The following is a 20,948-nucleotide window of genomic DNA, read 5'->3' as shown; positions in this document are numbered from 1 at the left end:
ATATAATATCATTTTTTATGAGGAAATGTTATTTGTTATTTGTTAGTAAAAGAAATTGAACCCACGTCTCTCTCACCTTCCTTTCAAATCTTTCAAAGCTCAGCAAATAGTAATGAGAGTTAATTGTCTCATTTTTCCTTTCAAATTTGCATATTTGAAAATTATTTTTATACGTTGATCAAATAATCGATATCAGGTTTCAATGTGACTACAGTAAAAAATTTACACGAGAAAATGTTGAGTTCAAAAATCAATATCAACATACATAATTTCTAACTTTATTTATATTATATTTTACAAATGAAATAGAGGTTTTCTTATTTTACAAAAAGTGCAGTGAACACTCTTTCTTCCTTTGTAAGTAACTTCTCAAATAGGATGGTGATATGATAAAATGTTTAAGCCCCTTAAAATGATTGGATTATGATTTTGATATTTGTAGACAATATTTTTTTTTTATCTTTCTATAATAACTCATAAATTTTGTGTTAAACAGAAAATCGAATGACCATTCAAAGTAACTCAATATCAATTTTGTGAAATAATAAAAGTATGCTACACTTCAAAATAACTTAAAGTACGTAAAATAAATGTGATTTATCTATCTAAAAAGGAATATTAGGAACTAATAAAGATATATATATATGATATTTTCCATAGATGAATATCAAAGAAAATATTTTACAGAAAATAAAATCAGAGAAAAATATCTTTTAAAGAAAATAAAATTACTGTAAAGAATTTCAAACATTAAAGATTAAGGATAGATTGACACTCTTAAAGATAATCTACCTTAATAAAATTATAGAATATATTAATATTTAAAGTTAAAAAATATTAAAATATTAATATTGAGTTGTTAAATGTAATTTTTTTTTTCTTATTATTAAAATATAACTTCTCTTTCTTTAAAAAGTGATTAAAAATAAAAGGAAATTTTCTCACACTAGTATAAAATTAGTCTTTCACATTGTATGGTTTAAGACAAACACAGAAAAAATAACGAAAAAAACAATATAAATTTAAGAATACTTTGTTTCATCCTTTCTTTCTGTTTCCAGCTTCTTGTTTCTCTTTGCCTTTGTCTATTCTCTCTGTTTCGCTATTAACGTGACAACAAAAATATGCAGCAACTAAAGAGCCTAAAAATTTCATACACCTATTTATCTTAAGGGATTAGAAGCAATGAAACCAAAACTTGTGACAAAGTAGTTACTATATCTATCATAGCTAAACAATTGCATAGAACTCATAACATAGTAATAATGACTTTAAAAAAATTAGTCGTTAGACTTGAATGTAATTTATAGATGAAGACAGATAACTTAAAAAGTTTGGTGTTTCTACTGAGGGAGGGAGCAAGCAGCAGGCCTTTAGGCCGTAACCCGATCCATCCTGAGCACTACCATCCTAAGTCCATGGCATCACAAAATAAGCTACTTACCACAATAGCAATGCTAAGATCACAAGTGAGATCAATATTCTTTCTTTAAAGCCTGTTTTATTTCATACTTTATCCATATAAACATTTGATAAAGACCAATGCCACTGCAACCCTCCACTACTTTGGAAAATAGAGAACTGGTGAAATATGTCACAGTATCCAATTAGAGAACTGATGGGAACACTCATATAATCTGTACAACGACAATCTATGTGCAGTCAAAACCACTTTTATCCAGATTGAAGGTGTATTTGTTCACCAAGTACCAAAACTGCACCCAATGTGTTCTTGAGTGATGAGTTCGAGACGTTCTTTCATGACAGCCATAGATGAATAAGCCGGGAAACACAGCCGGAAAAAGCATGTGTGAGATGAAGGTAGGCGATCACCAGGTTCAAGGGATCTGTATATGTAGAGTCGTGAAGCCAAACCACGGAAACCTTCAACTGGTAAATATTTTACAGATGTCCAAAAGAATAGAAGAACCTTCCTTTGATCAGCTGTCATACTCCCAACAATCTGTTAAAAAGTGTTTTTCAACAGAAAAAAAAAAGAAAAAACTAAGATCTCTCGACAAATCATAAAATACCGAGTTATTTGGAAAGCTTTCCAGAACTAATTGATAACCACCCATATTTACTCAAAAAGAGATCATTGACAAATTAAATGAAGACGAGGAAGTTAATATTCAGACTAAACAAAAGATGAAATTATATGCTTGCACTACGAAAGATTCAAAAATATATATTGGTATGCTACCATTAGTCATAAAGAGGTGCATATTCAAAATGTATAAAGCTAGATGCTATCAGAAAAAGGGCCAAAACTGACAACCATAACAATTTTGACAGGGTTTCAAAGAAGGAACGCACGGCTACGGCAATGAACAGTCTGCTAGCAAATAAGGCATAATAAGATTTGAGGCTTCGGCAACAAAAATTAGAGAAAAAAGGTTCCGATAATAATGAGGCGCATCAAAGATTGAGCTTATCAGGAATTAAGGGAAGGAAAAATTTACAGTAACAAAGTTGAGGACTCTAGCACACTAGCATGATTGCTGCTCAGAGAAGTTAAAAAGTGGATTCCAACAGCAGTCAATAGAAAACAATTCCCTTAGGGAAATGGACACTTCAAAGTAACCACCATAGTGATGCTTTCCAAGAAGTACCAAGGCAATAAAACACACTTTGTTCAGTTGATAAAATGGAAGCAGAGACAGCCTTAAAGAACATCACATTGCAGGTACTTGTCACCAACCAGAGCAGGCGTTAAAAAGGAGATAGAACTTAGAGACAAACTTTGCGAGATTTAATAATAGCAGCATGCACATACCTCCCAAAACCAAGAGATCTGAATATCTGTCTCACTGTAACCATTATACTCGGTGTGTGCTTTCCAATCCTCAACAGAAAGGGTGTCTTCACTCCCGTGCAGCATCCAATCAAGATCTTCAAGGTCTAAACTTTGGAAGAAGTACTGCTGGAGCTTGGAGTTTGAAAGAATATCAGCAAAACCTTTGGCAAAATGTGATACCTGCTCGGATATGGATGTTACAAAGCGATCCTGTATAAGAAGTTCAACATACTTATCCCTGTTCTTACTATTAACTACAACGTTTTTTCCCCCAGGGCAGAGCTCAACCACTTTCCTCTGTCCTAACTCCTCCACCTCTCTAACAAATGTCAGTCCTAATGCATCTGAATCAATGAAATCAGCATCCATATCCAATATTTTCTTGCAGCTAGTATACAGACAAGGGTCCGCGCTCCTGATATCCTCTAAAACAATATAGCTTCCCGCCAATTGCAAGAAAAACACACGATCAAAAACAATACCCACTTGCACCCTATGCATCAAAGCTAATGCAATTACTCGACCAGCAAAGCTGAAGTACTCAAGGTGCAGAGGATGTACCCTAGATGCTGCAAACAAGTAAACAAAAAATATAAGCTAAACTCGTTATCCATAAATGCTATAATGATTGCAATGAATAGAAGATATAAAACAAATTATATCTTAGTCCCTATCTTAGGTGGGAACTAATATTTAGAACCAAAATATTTAGATGTGATAAACAAATGAGTTTTGAGTAATAGACAAGAAGCTGTTGCGTCCTATTTCAAATTATGACACAAGGATGCATAGGATTCTGCAAAAAACAAAGTTTAACCTACTAGGAGAGGTCAACTACATGGATCACACAATGTATTCGATTTTGATTAAAGATATTTGACAACTTCCAATATCCTTCTTGGTCTCCTCCTCCCATCACAGAACTAAAAATCATAATATTTATTCTTCTCGGCGATGCCTCCAGTGGATTTCACTGTAAGTTTACAAACCACAACCAATTGTGTATCATTTATACTTAATTGGGGCTACACCAAACATTACTTGTATAATCATTGCGTATTTTGTCTTCTTTTTTCTGTACAGTCACACATCCATCTTAACATTCTCATTTCTATCACTCCCACCCTTTTCTCTTGCAGTTCTGTTAAAGTTCAACATTCATTACCGCAAAGTATAGCCAGTCTATAACAGTATAATAAAATTTGCCTTGGAATTTAACTAATGGTCTCTTTCCCCATTTCAGTAATCCTAAGCAAGATATTTTCTCTCACTTTTACTTCCTAGTTCTATTCCTCGTTCCTCGTTAAAATTGTAATGCATATATTCCACCTTACTCATACTTAAGTGAAAACAATTTGTTTAAAATGTCTGACTCCAAAGTTGTTCACGGTTGACTAATCCCCTCAATTCATCAATCAAAACTATATCGCCTATATGGAAATACTTTGGTAAGTTCCCGGTAAGCACTTCCAAAGCTAGATTAAACAAGTAAAGATTACAGGCTTGACATAACCCTATCTGTTACGTACCTGAGTACGTAAACTAGCCAAATACAACCGCTCACACTCTCACAGACAATGAACAATGGTAAATAGCTGAATAAACCTCTTTATTGAATTGAAATAACTGTATCAAAGAAAACAAACAATAACTGGGAGCAGGATCTCTGTCATTTACCTGAGAGCATAACCTCTCTTACAAAACTCACAAATCAAAAGCATGCCCTAAACCCTAGACTTCCTCCTTTATTTAAACTAATTATTTCCCGCCCAACTTGTACTGAATATTAGAAAATAATCTTTATTTGCTATAATTAACTTATTCTAAATATATTTATCTTTATTTACTATAATTAACTTTTGCTGAATATCCGCTCAGAATATCTCTCTCCTTAGTTTCCCGCCCATCCTAACCGCTGTGGCTGTTAGGAGGCTTCCTCGCTGCTTCCAACCGTTCGGTCCACACGCTCCCCGCCTCCTACCGATCGGCTTGGTCGCTCCCCGCCTTCCACCGTTCGGCCTGGTTGCTCCCCCTGATCTACCGTTCGGCCTTTGTCCTCTACCGTTCAGTCCCCTTCTCTTTCTCTCTTATACCTTCTTCTCTCATATACTTGCCAACCCCTAACACTATCCTTAAAGGAAAATCTGTCTCACCTATTGGAGTTCTCACGTCGGTCATTACTTCATCATTGTCTTGTATAGCCAAAATATATGTCACATAAACACCTTTCCTTCCACAACACTACTTTTGGAACGCTCAGGTCAGTAAAAACCACAGGTAAGTTTCTTTACCATCCCATCAATCTTCGTCAAAGATAAATGACTTGCATATAGATCTCCTCAAACAAAACCAAATAGATTCACTACAATCCTCATCTCAATTTGTAATCCATGCTCCCCTTTTTGCACAATTTCATGATGTGGTTCATAAGTTTTATTTATACCTATAATCCATGGTGTATTAGATAAGTTCTGAAAAATGATATGGCCCTAAAACACCCCCAAATGGTTGAATAGTTTAAAATGAACATAACAAATTTCATTTTCATATGTAAAGTAGTTTTTCAGCAACAACCTTCCTAGCGTAGCAGTAAGGTTGATGCTTCATGACCCAGAGATCACAATTGAAATCCAGGAAACACCCAACCCCCTTGTAGGGGTAAAGGCTAGCAGGCTTACATTTACCCTCACTGGAACCCCTCAAAATTAAATTTAAAGAGTTTTTATATCATGGAAGTATTCTATTAGAGCTTCCTGGAAAGGACGGTGATAGACATCACTTTTTCATCGAGATATGACGCAAGGACTACCTCTTGTTTGTGGTCATTGGTTCGTTCGTTCTCCCTTCTTCATAACACTGCGAAAAGGTATGACAGACATAGGTTCAATTATTTCAGCACCATCATCCTCAAAACCAGTGGGTAATTCTTCCATTGTCTTATAATTCCACACCATTTTTTTAGAATGGACACATGAAATTCAGGATACCACCGAATTCTGTCCATGTTGCTTGAGCTTCAAAAATACCATTTCTCCTACATCAAAGCTTCTACCTGTCAGGTGTTTATTAGCTTGTGCCTTCATTATACCTTGAGCTCTTAGCAAGTTATTCTTTAGTTGCCTTAGATCCTGAAAAATTATTTCCAAAACCCGCTCATAAATATTGAATCCCTGTCATTTACAATAGAATTTGGAATGCCCCGGAGTCTCACCACCTCCCTTACAAAAATTTCTGCTATCACCCTAGCTATATAAGGGTGTTTCAGAGGCACAAAATGACTATACTTTGTTAATCTGTCCACAACTACCATAATGGCTTTGAACCCTCTTGACCTCGGTAAGCCTGTAAGTTCCTTATTTGCTGAACATAGGTAGTTCAACCTTTTTCATCGATTGTCTGAATTCATCCAGTTCTAGTGATCTAAGGACTTCAAGTCACTTCCACCACTAGATGACTCCTTATTCTTAGACCCAACAGAGCTCTCTCCCTCCATGTGAGGGATTTTCTCACAACTACAAGTCATTAATTCCACTAACTTTGATTGGTTTATCGCAGCCTCTTTAAGCATCGTCTTTATCGCTGATTGGTTTTGGATTGCTTGGAGTCGTATCTTCTCCATGACAACACTCATTCGCTCCAATTCTCCCTTGACAATCTCAACCCTAGCATCCATGACTATTGTATTTTCTGGCTCCCCTGTTTTCACCTCACTCCCCTTTTTCTTTGGTGGCATTCATTGGAAAAAAGGGATCCAAAAGGTGTGACCAAATGTTACAAACCCACACCTTAAAAGCTTAGAAGAAAAAGAAAGGAATGAAATGAACATTGTGGTTCGTATTATTCTATTTACAAAAATAGGATATAGAAGGATAACAAATCCCACCCAGAGCTACGCTAGAGCAACACAAGCAATTCCTCTCCTCTATCAACCAAAAACCTGTCCTCAACTCTCTGCAAAACCAAATACAAATAGAATCTCTCTATTCCCCTCCCCGATTTCTCTCTCCTCTAACTTCCTGCCACCTCAGCCCTTGGGTTCTTCTTTCTCACGTATATTTTTCCCACCATGTCTTGGTACCTTCGTGGGCTAGTGGTTGAGGAAGCCCAGTCATTCTCTGGGCCTCATCCGCCTCTCTATATTATTATTTTAGGTTCATTAACCATATAAAAAATGTAACTTGGGAGATTGTTTGGAGCAGCTGAATATACCTTTTGTGAAAGATACAATTTGACTTGTTTTTTGGTTTTCCTTGTAAGAGATAAAGTATTTCCATTGTAAAATATGTCTCCTAATAATATTGTGATGCCCATTGTCATAGGAAGAAGAAGAATGTAACTTGGCAGATTGGTTGGAGAAGTTGAACATACCTTTTGTGAGAGATATAATTCAACTTCTTGTTTAGTGGTTTTCCATATATGAGATAAAGTACTTGCATTGTAAAATGATGTCTCCTAAGAATATTGTGATGCCCATTGTCACAGGAAGAAGAATATACAAATCTTTATTCTGAGGTTAGATCTTCTGTTATACTACTCATTAAATTTTCAGTTTGAGTTCCTCTCGTGCGTGTGTGTGCTTTCTTAGAGTCCTCTGTTTTAAGACATTAACTATGTCATGCCCAATGTATGGTACAAAAGTCCACATTTTTAAGTATAGTCCCCTGCACAATCAAATAAATTGAAGCATAGAGGGCCTACAAGACAATGGAGATCATCCAAGGATTTCACCAAATAGGGGCATATTTCATTTAAGAAAAACCAATGAGTAATGATTCACAAATAAAAGACATGACTTCCACTATGCGGAGGTTAACGAATGGAACATTATGTAAATAAAGATCATATTAAGCCTCAACATATTTTATAATCTTAATAAAGGTCATCTTGTAAATAACAAACATCCAAGTTATTGAAATAAAAAGAAAGAATTCAAAAATGCAGGAAAAACTTACCAGGATTAGGGAAAAATCTCCTTCTGTCAGTTGGGCATGCCACAAAAAGTGCATTTTGTGGATTGAATATTGCTTGGCATACCAGAAGAAACCACTCCCTTAGTACACCTGGGCCAGTAGCTTCCTCATTTTTGAATTCCATAAATAAACCAACATGTAGAGATTCAGGCTCAGCACGCGCTATGTATTCAAAAGACTCAGCCAATAACTGAGACCTGTCAATAAGCATCTCGTGCAACTCCTCATAGTCTTCTTTGACCTCTGGGAACATCATCATGGCCAAATGCCTTCTAGACTCAAAATTGGTCACAAACCTATGCTCCAGAATCCACTGATGCTCATCAGTTCTCTTTGCATATCGAACAATCAACAGACACAGCACATTTCTATGTCGCCTCAAAACACTCCAAAGCTTTTCTTCAGCACCATCATAAAGCTTAGAAATTTGATACAACTCCTTCAAGATGGAAAGATAGTGAGACCACCCAGGATAAGGATTATCCCCTTCCATCATTTCCTGGCCAGCCAAGTTCTGGTCCATTTTTTGAAGGCACTGGTCGATTTTGTTCAATAACTGCATGTACAAACAGTGAAGATATTCAATCTCTTTGGCGTGCAAGAGATCCTTATTACTTTTGTCTTGAGCCATAGAACCATTGACAGCTTGTTGCTCCTTGATTCCAGTTCTCAAAGGCACTAAGAAGGCAGTAAAATCCACAACATCATTAGACAAAGGCCCCACGGCTCTGTGGGATTCCATACTCGAGTCCAAGTCCATCAACAAGCAATTAACAAGCTCAAAAACAAAGGGGAAAATGTCCTTAATCAAAACTAACCCCTTAGCATTATCAGAACCAGCGTAGGAAACCCCAGCAGTTTCCAACAAGGACCCAAAGGTACTCCGGCAATAGAGATACAAAGGGTCATTAGTTCCAACTCTCCTAAGCAATTTACAGAACTCTAAGACCACACATGCACACTGCCCATGCAATGCCTTAGACAAGGTATTTCGGCAAGAACTCAAAAAGTGTCTAACAGAAGACTCAGCACAATCCTTGTTACCTGCATAAGGGGACACATAGAGCATAACAAGCACGTCAGGAGCAGAAGAAGACATGAAAATCTGAAAATACCCAGAAGCAGATTCGTTGTCAATCCTCGGAGTCATGTTCAAGTAACTGGTGATTAACCCCTTGATAGTCTTCAAGGAATCGTGAACAGTCTCACCACAGCAAAGTCGATACACGAGGGAAACCATGTCGTTGATAATTTGCCATGCCTGAGGGTGTTCAGTACTGCGCATGCGACCAACGAGTTGAAGATTGGCGTCGTTTTGAATGGAACATTCAGCGAGAGTCTGTTCCCACTGAAGCTGCTTCCCCCGATAAATTAATCTCTGTTCAAACACCGGAATTCCCTTCATGCTTTGGATACGCTCATGAATCGATTTCACGCTGTCTTCGGGGAAAGCCTGCATCACAATAGTGTTTCCGGCTGACATCATTCGCACAAAGAACTGGATGTGCGATCGCGGCTTCTGCGCGACCGCAGAGCAGCCGCTTCCTGCGGTGCCAGAGGCGCCGGAGGAGCTCGACCATGAATTCACAGCCTCCTCTTTCCGCATCCTCACACAGATTAAGTCCGAGAAATCTCCGTCATCTTCTTCGTCGAGTTTGCGTTTAGACGAGTGACGGTGATGATCGGTGGCGCCCCCGCTGAGGTGGTGGACGGCGGGGGTTTCAATCATAGACATTTAGGAGGCGCCGCCCCGAGTGGCTGTGTCAGACACAAGCCGAGTGAAAAGTCCAAAAAGCCATCCACGAATGAAGACGCACCGGTGAGTCCTGCGGTGAGCCGAGCCGAGCCAAGCAAGCCAAGCCAGAAACAGAACTGTGTCTCTGCAAAGGAAATTGGGTTTTGCCTTTGATGTTTTACCGTCTTCAGTCTCTCCTTCTAATCCCTTCCTGCTTCTTTATATACTACCACTTTGTGTTGGCTTTTTCAATTGCCTCTCGAAACGGCGTCGTCTTCTGCTGTGCTGAGGCGCAAATGCTTGGATTGCTCTCCCGAATAAACCCACTGTGGGACCCTCTGCCTTTTGGAAGCAGCGGATGCTTATTTGGAATTTTTTTAATATTAAACTTTACATTAATGATTTATCATTTTATATTAATATTTCAACAGGAGAGATAATGTATTTGCTGCATACTTAGCAGAGAAGCTGCCAGACTTTTTCTTCTCTCTTATTTTATTCTTAGGTTAAAAGAATAAAATATATCAACTTTTTCTTCTTCTTTTACTTTTTTTTTATCTACTGTTTCTTTTCATATAATATATCACAAAATTAAAAATAGTATACTTATTTCAGTTGTACCTTATTTTATATGTATCTTAAACATAAACTAGGTGGTAAAATCCTAACGTTTGATTGTTTTTTTTGTCTTCAAAAAGTTTATTCTGTTACTTCGAAAAGATCTTTTGAAAAATCAGCAAGAAACTTAATGTCTTTGTAAATCGTGTGTATCAATTTCCGATTGTGTGTATCAATTTCCGAGGGAGCGTGCAAAAAGTGAATATTTATCAAATAATATTAATTATATTTAGAAAATAAATATTAATTATAGATTTATATTTTGATTAAAATAATATATAATAATATTATAATAAATAGTAGTAAAATAATCAACACATGATATTATTATCAAAATATAGTTATAATATATAAATAAGCTTAAATTTGAACTATTTGAACTATTTGATAATAAATAAGCTTAAATTTTTTTATTGAACCATACTTTTTAATATAATGTTAAGCTAAATAATACCAAAATAATTTCAAAATATTATATATTACAATATTTACCGGTTATTCCAAATTAATATATAAAATGTTTTTTTTCAAAAATTTACTAGAAATTTAGAAAAATATGAATATATAATATATAAATTTATTATTTTGGGTTGATATTTATTATTTAGTCATGATTTAATTTGGATCACTAAATAAATAATTTTTGAAACTTTATTATAAAGTTTTTATATATTGTATAAGTGGTTTTATAATTAAAAAATGGTTAAGTTTAATAAACGGTCAAACTACAAAATATAAAATTTAAAGCAAGAGTAAAATTAATAAAATAACTATTTTAATTTAATTTTTTTATTTAAATAATAAATTTAGAAAATAAATATGAACACGCAGAAAATCTCTTCTATATAATATAGATAAAATTGATACCGAATATTAAAGTTATTATCTTAGTATATTTTAAATTATTAACAATAAATTTATTACATAATTAATTTAATATTAAATTAGCATTTATAGTCCGTAACGTAAGTTATTGATTTAGACTATTCATAAAGTTTTCTCGTGTATTTTTTTTATCTTATTATAACTTTAGTTACACATTAATTGCAAATTTCGTACCAATAATGAATTGCATTTAAGACCCACAATTTTATTAAATATTCTTTTGTAATATTATTTAAATAATTAATCAAATATTAACCATATATGTCATACACTACAAAACATGTGTCAGTCTATGAATTTTTCTTACTTTTTTTAATTTTTAATCTTTTAAAAATTATTTTATATTTTATTTTTTTCAATTCAATTCCTATATTTATTACTTTTATTTATTTTAATCATATTTTTTTAAATAACATTTTTATTATTAAAATTGATATTTTTATTGTTTAGTACTTCTGGTGTTATTTTTAAACCAAACTCTAATAATTATATTTTACCAACATAATTAGAGTAAATTTAAAAATAATTTATAAATATTAAAAATGAAGTTGTTATAAGTGATAGATGTATTAAAAATAATTTAAGAAATATTAAAAAGAAATACATGTGTGTTTTCTCTTTAAAATATTAACAACTTACATGTTATTTTTATCAATTTTGAGTTTGATCACTCATGAAAATTTTAATAAAAAATATATATTCAATAAAACAAGATGATGAAAAGCAGTAACCAAACGCCAATAAAACCATCTAAAAAAACACATTATAAGTTTATAAGCAGGTCATCCACATAATCACAGTTAATAAATAAGTCAAACTATGAAAACTAAAATGAGAAAAAAATTAAAATAAAAATAATGTAAAAAAATGTTAACAACCAAATATAAAAAATAAAACTCAAAATTAAAATTCAATTAAGAACTATTATAGGAGAAAATTTGTTAAGGATTACATGTTGTGTTCATAATTAAAAATAACAACATTCTTACTTTTATTATAAAATTAAATATAAATAAGTTTAAGATTTTGAAATAATTTTTATATAGTTTTATTTTAAAAAGGTAATTTATAATTATTGCTTTAGTCATTAATAATTGTTCTGAATTCTTAACAATAAATTTAACACATCATTAATTTCAACATTAAATTAACATTTACAGAATTAACTTAGTCGATTATTTAGATTTATTAGTCAAATTTATAAATATCATTATAAATAATTATTCTTACAAGGATTTATTTTCACAATAATATTAGTTGTTCTTTGAACAAAATCTTTAAAATTTACAATTTCTTAATAATAACAAATTCTTTAAAGGGACAATAATAGACTACTTTTAATATTATACAAAATTCTTAGAGACAAACTTTGCGAGATATAAAAATAGCAGCATGCACATACCTCCTAAAACCAAGAGATCTGAATATCTGTCTCACTGTAACCATTATACTCGGTGTGTGCTTTCCAATCCTCAACAGAAAGGGTGTCTTCACTCCCGTGCAGCATCCAATCAAGATCTTCAAGGTCTAAACTTTGGAAGAAGTACTGCTGGAGCTTGGAGTTTGAAAGAATATCAGCAAAACCTTTGGCAAAAATGTGATACCTGCTCGGATATGGATGTTACAAAGCGATCCTGTATAAGAAGTTCAACATACTTATCCCTGTTCTTACTATTAACTACAACGTTTTTTCCCCCAGGGCAGAGCTCAACCACTTTCCTCTGTCCTAACTCCTCCACCTCTCTAACAAATGTCAGTCCTAATGCATCTGAATCAATGAAATCAGCATCCATATCCAATATTTTCTTGCAGCTAGTATACAGACAAGGGTCCGCGCTCCTGATATCCTCTAAAACAATATAGCTTCCCGCCAATTGCAAGAAAAACACACGATCAAAAACAATACCCACTTGCACCCTATGCATCAAAGCTAATGCAATTACTCGACCAGCAAAGCTGAAGTACTCAAGGTGCAGAGGATGTACCCTAGATGCTGCAAACAAGTAAACAAAAAATATAAGCTAAACTCGTTATCCATAAATGCTATAATGATTGCAATGAATAGAAGATATAAAACAAATTATATCTTAGTCCCTATCTTAGGTGGGAACTAATATTTAGAACCAAAATATTTAGATGTGATAAACAAATATGAGTTTTGAGTAATAGACAAGAAGCTGTTGCGTCCTATTTCAAATTATGACACAAGGATGCATAGGATTCTGCAAAAAACAAAGTTTATCCTACTAGGAGAGGTCAACTACATGGATCACACAATGTATTCGATTTTGATTAAAGATATTTGACAACTTCCAATATCCTTCTTGGTCTCCTCCTCCCATCACAGAACTAAAAATCATAATATTTATTCTTCTCGGCGATGCCTCCAGTGGATTTCACTGTAAGTTTACAAACCACAACCAATTGTGTATCATTTATACTTAATTGGGGCTACACCAAACATTACTTGTATAATCATTGCGTATTTTGTCTTCTTTTTTCTGTACAGTCACACATCCATCTTAACATTCTCATTTCTATCACTCCCACCCTTTTCTCTTGCAGTTCCGTTAAAGTTCAACATTCATTACCGCAAAGTATAGCCAGTCTATAACAGTATAATAAAATTTGCCTTGGAATTTAACTAATGGTCTCTTTCCCCATTTCAGTAATCCTAAGCAAGATATTTTCTCTCACTTTTACTTCCTAGTTCTATTCCTCGTTCCTCGTTAAAATTGTAATGCATATATTCCACCTTACTCATACTTAAGTGAAAACAATTTGTTTAAAATGTCTGACTCCAAAGTTGTTCACGGTTGACTAATCCCCTCAATTCCTCAATCAAAACTATATCGCCTTTAGGGAAATACTTTGGTAAGTTCCCGGTAAGCACTTCCAAAGCTAGATTAAACAAGTAAAGATTACAGGCTTGACATAACCCTATCTGTTACGTACCTGAGTACGTAAACTAGCCAAATACAACCGCTCACACTCTCACAGACAATGAACAATGGTAAATAGCTGAATAAACCTCTTTATTGAATTGAAATAACTGTATGAAAGAAAACAAACAATAACTGGGGGCAGGATCTCTGTCAATTACCTGAGAGCATAATCTCTCTTACAAAACTCACAAATCAAAAGCATGCCCTAAACCCTAGACTTCCCCCTTTATTTAAACTAATTATTTCCCACCCAACTTGTACTGAATATTAGAAAATAATCTTTATTTGCTATAATTAACTTATTCTGAATATATTTATCTTTATTTACTATAATTAACTTTTGCTGAATATACGCTCAAAATAGCTCTCTCCTTAGTTTCCCGCCCATCCTAACCGCTGCGGCTGTTAGGAGGCTTCCTTGCTGCTTCCAACCGTTCGGTCCGCACGCTCCCCGCCTTCCACCGTTCGGCCTGGTTGCTCCCCCTGATCTACCGTTCGGCCTTTGTCCTCTACCGTTCCGTCCCCTTCTCTTTCTCTCTTATACCTTCTTCTCTCATATACTTACCAACCCCTAACACTATCCTTAAAGGAAAATCTGTCTCACCTATTGGAGTTCTCACGTCGGTCATTACTTCATCATTGTCTTGTATAGCCAAAATATATGTCACATAAACACCTTTCCTTCCACAACACTACTTTTGGAACGCTCAGGTCAGTAAAAACCACAGGTAAGTTTCTTTACCATCCCATCAATCTTCGTCAAAGATAAATGACTTGCATATAGATCTCCTCAAACAAAACCAAATAGATTCACTACAATCCTCATCTCAATTTTTAATCCATGCTCCCCTTTTTGCACAATTTCATGATGTGGTTCATAAGTTTTATTTATACCTATAATCCATGGTGTATTAGATAAGTTCTGAAAAATGATATGGCCCTAAAACACCCCCAAATGGTTGAATAGTTTAAAATGAACATAACAAATTTCATTTTCATATGTAAAGTAGTTTTTCAGCAACACCCTTCCTAGCGTAGCAGTAAGGTTGATGCTTCATGACCCAGAGATCACAATTGAAATCCAGGAAACACCCAATCCCCTTGTAGGGGTAAAGGCTAGCAGGCTTACATTTACCCTCACTGGAACCCCTCAAAATTAAATTTAAAGAGTTTTTATATCATGGAAGTATTCTATTAGAGCTGCCTGGAAAGGACGGTGATAGACATCACTTTTCCATCGAGATATGACGCAAGGACTACCTCTTGTTTGTGGTCATTGGTTCGTTCGTTCTCCCTTCTTCATAACACTGCGAAAAGCTATGACAGACATAGGTTCAATTATTTCAGCACCATCATCCTCAAAACCAGTGGGTAATTCTTCCATTGTCTTATAATTCCCCACCATTTTTTAGAATGCACACATGAAATTCAGGATACCACCGAATTCTGTCCATGTTGCTTGAGCTTCAAAAATACCATTTCTCCTACATCAAAGCTTCTACCTGTTAGGTGTTTATTAGCTTGTGCCTTCATTCTACCTTGAGCTCTTAGCAAGTGATTCTTTAGTCGCCTTAGATCCTGAAAAATTATTTCCAAAACCCGCTCATAAATATTGAATCCCTGTCACTTACAATAGAATTTGGAATGCCATGGAGTCTCACCACCTCTCTTACAAAAATTTCTGCTATCACCCTAGCTATATAAGGGTGTTTCAGAGGCACAAAATGACTATACTTTGTTAATCTGTCCACAACTACCATAATGGCTTTGAACCCTCTTGACCTCGGTAAGCCTGTAAGTTCCTTATTTGCTAAACCTTGATATTCTACCTACATATCACAAAGAGACGCAAATAACAATTCTCCTCAAGGCATCCCTTTTAAAATTGTGGTTCCTTGAGATGTCTTCTTTATCTTCATGGTTTGTTTTTTCCAGTCAACAACCATTTCGCCAGAGAAACCAGCCATGGCATGCCCAAAATCATATCAATGTCCTCTAAGTCAAACAAATAGGCATCTACCATAAAGTCCAAACCTTCTATTTCAATTTTAATTTTACAACACACTCCAAACGTTTCTATTGTGCCCACCCCCCATCAATATTCGCATACTTGGTGGTCTCCAACTGCCAACCTATTGCCTCTACCAATCCTCTAGAAATAAAGTTATGCGATGATACACAGTCGACCAAAATAAACAGAGGCAATTCATGTACCTTTTCCTTAAATTTAAGAGTTCGAGGTGATTATGTTTTCTCATCTCCTAGGCTGAGTAAAGTTGAGGCACTGCACTCACCACCGGTGTCTCCCTCTTCAACCACACATACATTTCCTGACACATTTTCTCCATCATCATATTCCATCTGGATTTCATCACCCACTAACACGAATTGTAGTTGTTTCACGGGGCATTGTTGCATGGGGTTGTACGATCCACCACATTTAAAATATCTCTATTTTCACTGAGTTCTTTTGTTGTGTTTGGGCCAGGCCCATTAATCCCTCTACCAGTCCCTTGTTTTTTGGGAATGATGCACCCTGAAATATTTGAGCTAGTCTTGTAACCCGAATAGCCTCCCAATTGTGTTTCTTCTTTCGCATGCCATCCTCTGTTCTTATTCGGAAACTTCATACAATGGCTCTTGCTCATTAATCATTTTTCCTCTCATAAGTGGACTAACAACATGCAAACTTCTGATTTGGGCCCTAATTTCTTCGTGCAATCCATGAATAAAGTAAGCAAAGTATTGTTCGTCATGTAATTTGGGCACCTGCCACTAAACATTTAAATCTTTATATGCATTCTTCTATACTCCCTGTTAGTCACAGTGACGTCAAGTGCTCGAATACACTTCCCTCACCCAAACCTCCATATCTTTCAATCAATTCTTTCATCAAATCCTCCCAAGTTAATTCATCATAATCATTTAATGGTGTGTTGAAGAAATGAATCGTAGCCCCCTCCATGCATAATTGAGAAAGATTCACCCTCATAGCCGAACTAGTTTCTTAGAGTCCTTTGTTTTAAGACATTAACTATGTCATGCCCAATGTATGGTACAAAAGTTCACATTTTTAAGTATAGTCCCCTGCACAATCAAATAAATTGAAGCGTAGAGGGCCTACAAGACAATGGAGATCATCCAAGGATTTCACCAAATAGGGGCATATTTCATTTAAGAAAAACCAATGAGTAATGATTCACAAATAAAAGACATGACTTCCACTATGCGGAGGTCAACGAATGGAACATTATGTAAATAAAGATCATATTAAGCCTCAACATATTTTATAATCTTAATAAAGGTCATGTTGTAAATAACAAACATCCAAGTTATTGAAATAAAAAGAAAGAATTCAAAAATGCAGGAGAAACTTACCAGGATTAGGGAAAAATCTCCTTCTGTCAGTTGGGCATGCCACGAAAAGTGCATTTTGTGGATTGAATATTGCTTGGCATACCAGAAGAAACCACTCCCTTAGTACACCTGGGCCAGTAGCTTCCTAATTTTTGAATTCCATAAATAAACCAGCATGTAGAGATTCAGGCTCAGCACGCGCTATGTATTCAAAAGACTCAGCCAATAACTGAGACCTGTCAATAAGCATCTCGTGCAACTCCTCATAGTCTTCTTTGACCTCTGGGAACATCATCATGGCCAAATGCCTTCTAGACTCAAAATTGGTCACAAACCTATGCTCCAGAATCCACTGATGCTCATCAGTTCTCTTTGCATATCGAACAATCAACAGACACACCACATTTCTATGTCGCCTCAAAACACTCCAAAGCTTTTCTTCAGCACCATCATAAAGCTTAGAAACTTGATACAACTCCTTCAAGATGGAAAGATAATGAGACCACCCAGGATAAGGATTATCCCCTTCCATCATTTCCTGGCCAGCCAAGTTCTGGTCCATTTTTTGAAGGCACTGGTCGATTTTGTTCAATAACTGCATGTACAAACAGTGAAGATATTCAATCTCTTTGGCGTGCAAGAGATCCTTATTACTTTTGTCTTGAGCCATAGAACCATTGACAGCTTGTTGCTCCTTGATTCCAGTTCTCAAAGGCAATAAGAAGGCAGTAAAATCCACAACATCATTAGACAAAGGCCCCACGGCTCGGTGGGATTCCATACTCGAGTCCAAGTCCATCAACAAGCAATTAACAAGCTCAAAAACAAAGGGGAAAAAGTCCTTAATCAAAACTAACCCCTTAGCATTATCAGAACCAGCGTAGGAAACCCCAGCAGTTTCCAACAAGGACCCAAAGGTACTCCGGCAATAGAGATACAAAGGGTCATTAGTTCCAACTCTCCTAAGCAATTTACAGAACTCTAAGACCACACGTGCACACTGCCCATGCAATGCCTTAGACAAGGTATTTCGGCAAGAACTCAAAAAGTGTCTAACAGAAGACTCCGCACAATCCTTGTTACCTGCATAAGGGGACACATAGAGCATAACAAGCACGTCAGGAGCAGAAGAAGACATGAAAATCTGAAAATACCCAGAAGCAGATTCGTTGTCAATCCTCGGAGTCATGTTCAAGTAACTGGTGATTAACCCCTTGACAGTCTTCAAGGAATCGTGAACAGTCTCACCACAGCAAAGTCGATACACGAGGGAAACCATGTCGTTGATAATTTGCCATGCCTGAGGGTGTTCAGTACTGCGCATGCGACCAACGAGTTGAAGATTGGCGTCGTTTTGAATGGAACATTCAGCGAGAGTCTGTTCCCACTGAAGCTGCTTCCCCCGATAAAGTAATCTCTGTTCAAACACCGGAATTCCCTTCATGCTTTGGATACCCTCATGAATCGATTTCACGCTGTCTTCGGGGAAAGCCTGCATCACAATAGTGTTTCCGGCTGACATCATTCGCACAAAGAACTGGATGTGCGATCGCGGCTTCTGCGCGACCGCAGAGCAGCCGCTTCCGGCGGTGCCAGAGGCGCCGGAGGAGCTCAACCATGAATTCACAGCCTCCTCTTTCCGCATCCTCACACAGACTAAGTCCGACAAATCTCCGAGTTTGCGTTTAGACGAGTGACGGTGATGATCGGTGGCCCCCGCTGAGGTGGTGGACGGCGGGGGTTTCAATCATAGACATTTAGAAGGCGCCGCCCCGAGTGGCTGTGTCAGACACAAGCCGAGTGAAAAGTCCAAAAAGCCATCCACGAACGAAGACGCTGCACCGGTGAGTCCTGCGGTGAGCCGAGTCGGGCCAAGCAAGCCCAGCCAGAAACAGAACTGTGTCTCTGCAAAGGAAATTGGGTTTTGCCTTTGATGTTTTACCGTCTTCAGTCTCTCCTTCTTATCCATTCCTGCTTCATTATATACTACCACTTTGTGTTGGCTTTTTCAATTGCCTCTCGAAACGGCGTCCTCTTCTGCTGTGCTGAGGTGCTTGGACTGCTCTCCCGAATAAACCCACTGTGGGACCCTCTGCCTTTTTGAAGCAGCGGATGCTTATTTGGAATTTTTTTAATATTAAACTTTATATTAATGATTTATCATTTTATATTAATATTTCAAAGGGAGAGATAATGTATTTGCTGCATACTTAGCAGAGAAGCTGTCAGACTTTTTCTTCTCTCTTATTTTATTCTTAGGTTAAAAGAATAAAATATATCAACTTTTTCTTCTCCTTTTACTTTTTTTTTTTATCTACTGTTTCTTTTCATATAATATATCACAAAATTAAAAATAGTATACTTATTCAAGTTGGACCTGATTTTATATGTATCTTAAACATAAAGTAGGTGGTAAAATCCTAACGTTTGATTTTTTTTTTTTTTGTCTTGAAAAAGTTTATTCTGTTACTTGGAAAAGATTTTTTTGAAAAATAGCAAGAAACTTACGCTGTGTTTGTTTGAAGAAAAATGACTGTTCACGGTGATTGGCGATAATGGATTTGAAAAACGAGCGTTGTTCTCTTGCGACGATTTGAGACGATGGAACAGCGCTGATTTGCAAGATAGCACGGTTGAACTTATCTCGCCAATTTGCGAGGATTTGCTCTGATTTAATACACAAAGACTCATATGCCCTGACTAACGTGGAAGCAGCCGGGATTGAAGAAGTGATAACCGGTTACAGAAGAATGAAGTTTTGGTGACACACGCGTTACGCAAACGCGTAACCGGTTACACAAACGCGTAACCGGTAACAGGCTATATATTTTTCAGTTTTTTTATAATTATTTTAATATTATAATTTAAAAAGATCTACATCTTAATAAAATTAGGTATATTATATTTTCTAATTTATTAAAAATAAGTTGATTATTTAATTTTTATAATTTTTAAACATTAATTTTATAAATTATTCATAATTTTTTTTTCTTTATAAACATTTTTACTATTAAATATAACATTTATAAATAAAATTTTATATTTCTTTTATAATTAGGGGCATTTTGGTAATCTTTAATTTCTACCAATTAAACTAATTTTTAAAATCTATCACATCAATCAAATCCTACACTAATTCTCATCAACTTTACTTCCAAATTCACTCTCAATTACCCACAAATCCACTCAAAAAAATAACAAAAAAAATTACTCTCAAATTCACTCAAATCTATTCAAATCATTTCCCCCAAATCAGTTTTCGAGGGAGTGTGCAAAAAGTGAATATTTATCAAATAATATTAATTATATTTAGAAAATAAATATTAATTATAGATTTATATTTTGATTAAAATAATATATAATAATATTATAATAAATAGTAGTAAAATAATACAAAATAATCTATCAAAATATAATTATAATATATAAATAAGCTTAAATTTGAACTATTTGATAATGAATAAGCTTAAATTTTTTTATTGAACCATACTTTTTAATATAATGTTAAGCTAAATAATACCAAAATAATTTCAAAATATTATATATTGTAATATTTACCGGTTCTTCAAAATTAATATATAAAATGTTTTTTTTTTCAAAAATTTACTAGAAATTTAGAAAAATATGAATATATAATATAT

General features: G+C 35.3%; 1 protein-coding gene and 1 pseudogene across 2 annotated transcripts; both read right to left on the bottom strand.

Annotated features, from left to right (window-relative positions):
- Window positions 1–1,257: 1,257 nt before the first annotated feature.
- UPL5 (ubiquitin protein ligase 5) lies at window positions 1,258–9,708 on the bottom strand. Its single transcript, XM_047308147.2, has 3 exons — window positions 7,750–9,708; window positions 2,777–3,366; window positions 1,258–1,963 (listed from the first exon to the last, which is right to left on the bottom strand). The coding sequence occupies exons 1-3, from the start codon at window positions 9,500–9,502 to the stop codon at window positions 1,700–1,702; spliced, it is 2,607 nt and encodes an 868-aa protein (XP_047164103.2). The 5' UTR covers window positions 9,503–9,708; the 3' UTR covers window positions 1,258–1,699.
- A 2,573-nt stretch (window positions 9,709–12,281) lies between these two features.
- On the bottom strand, window positions 12,282–19,372 carry LOC124836574 (E3 ubiquitin-protein ligase UPL5-like; annotated as a pseudogene). The gene is made up of 2 exons (XR_015783950.1): window positions 17,329–19,372; window positions 12,282–12,998 (listed from the first exon to the last, which is right to left on the bottom strand). The product of XR_015783950.1 is annotated as an E3 ubiquitin-protein ligase UPL5-like (transcript).
- Window positions 19,373–20,948: the final 1,576 nt, after the last annotated feature.

The sequence above is a fragment of the Vigna umbellata genome, chromosome 1 (assembly GCF_029865625.1).
Source record: "Vigna umbellata cultivar VRB3 chromosome 1, Vumbellata_1.0, whole genome shotgun sequence".
NCBI classification, from domain to species: domain Eukaryota; kingdom Viridiplantae; phylum Streptophyta; class Magnoliopsida; order Fabales; family Fabaceae; genus Vigna; species Vigna umbellata.
Note: the sequence above shows the minus strand (reverse complement) of the source record. Positions and strands in the feature narration are given on the sequence as shown.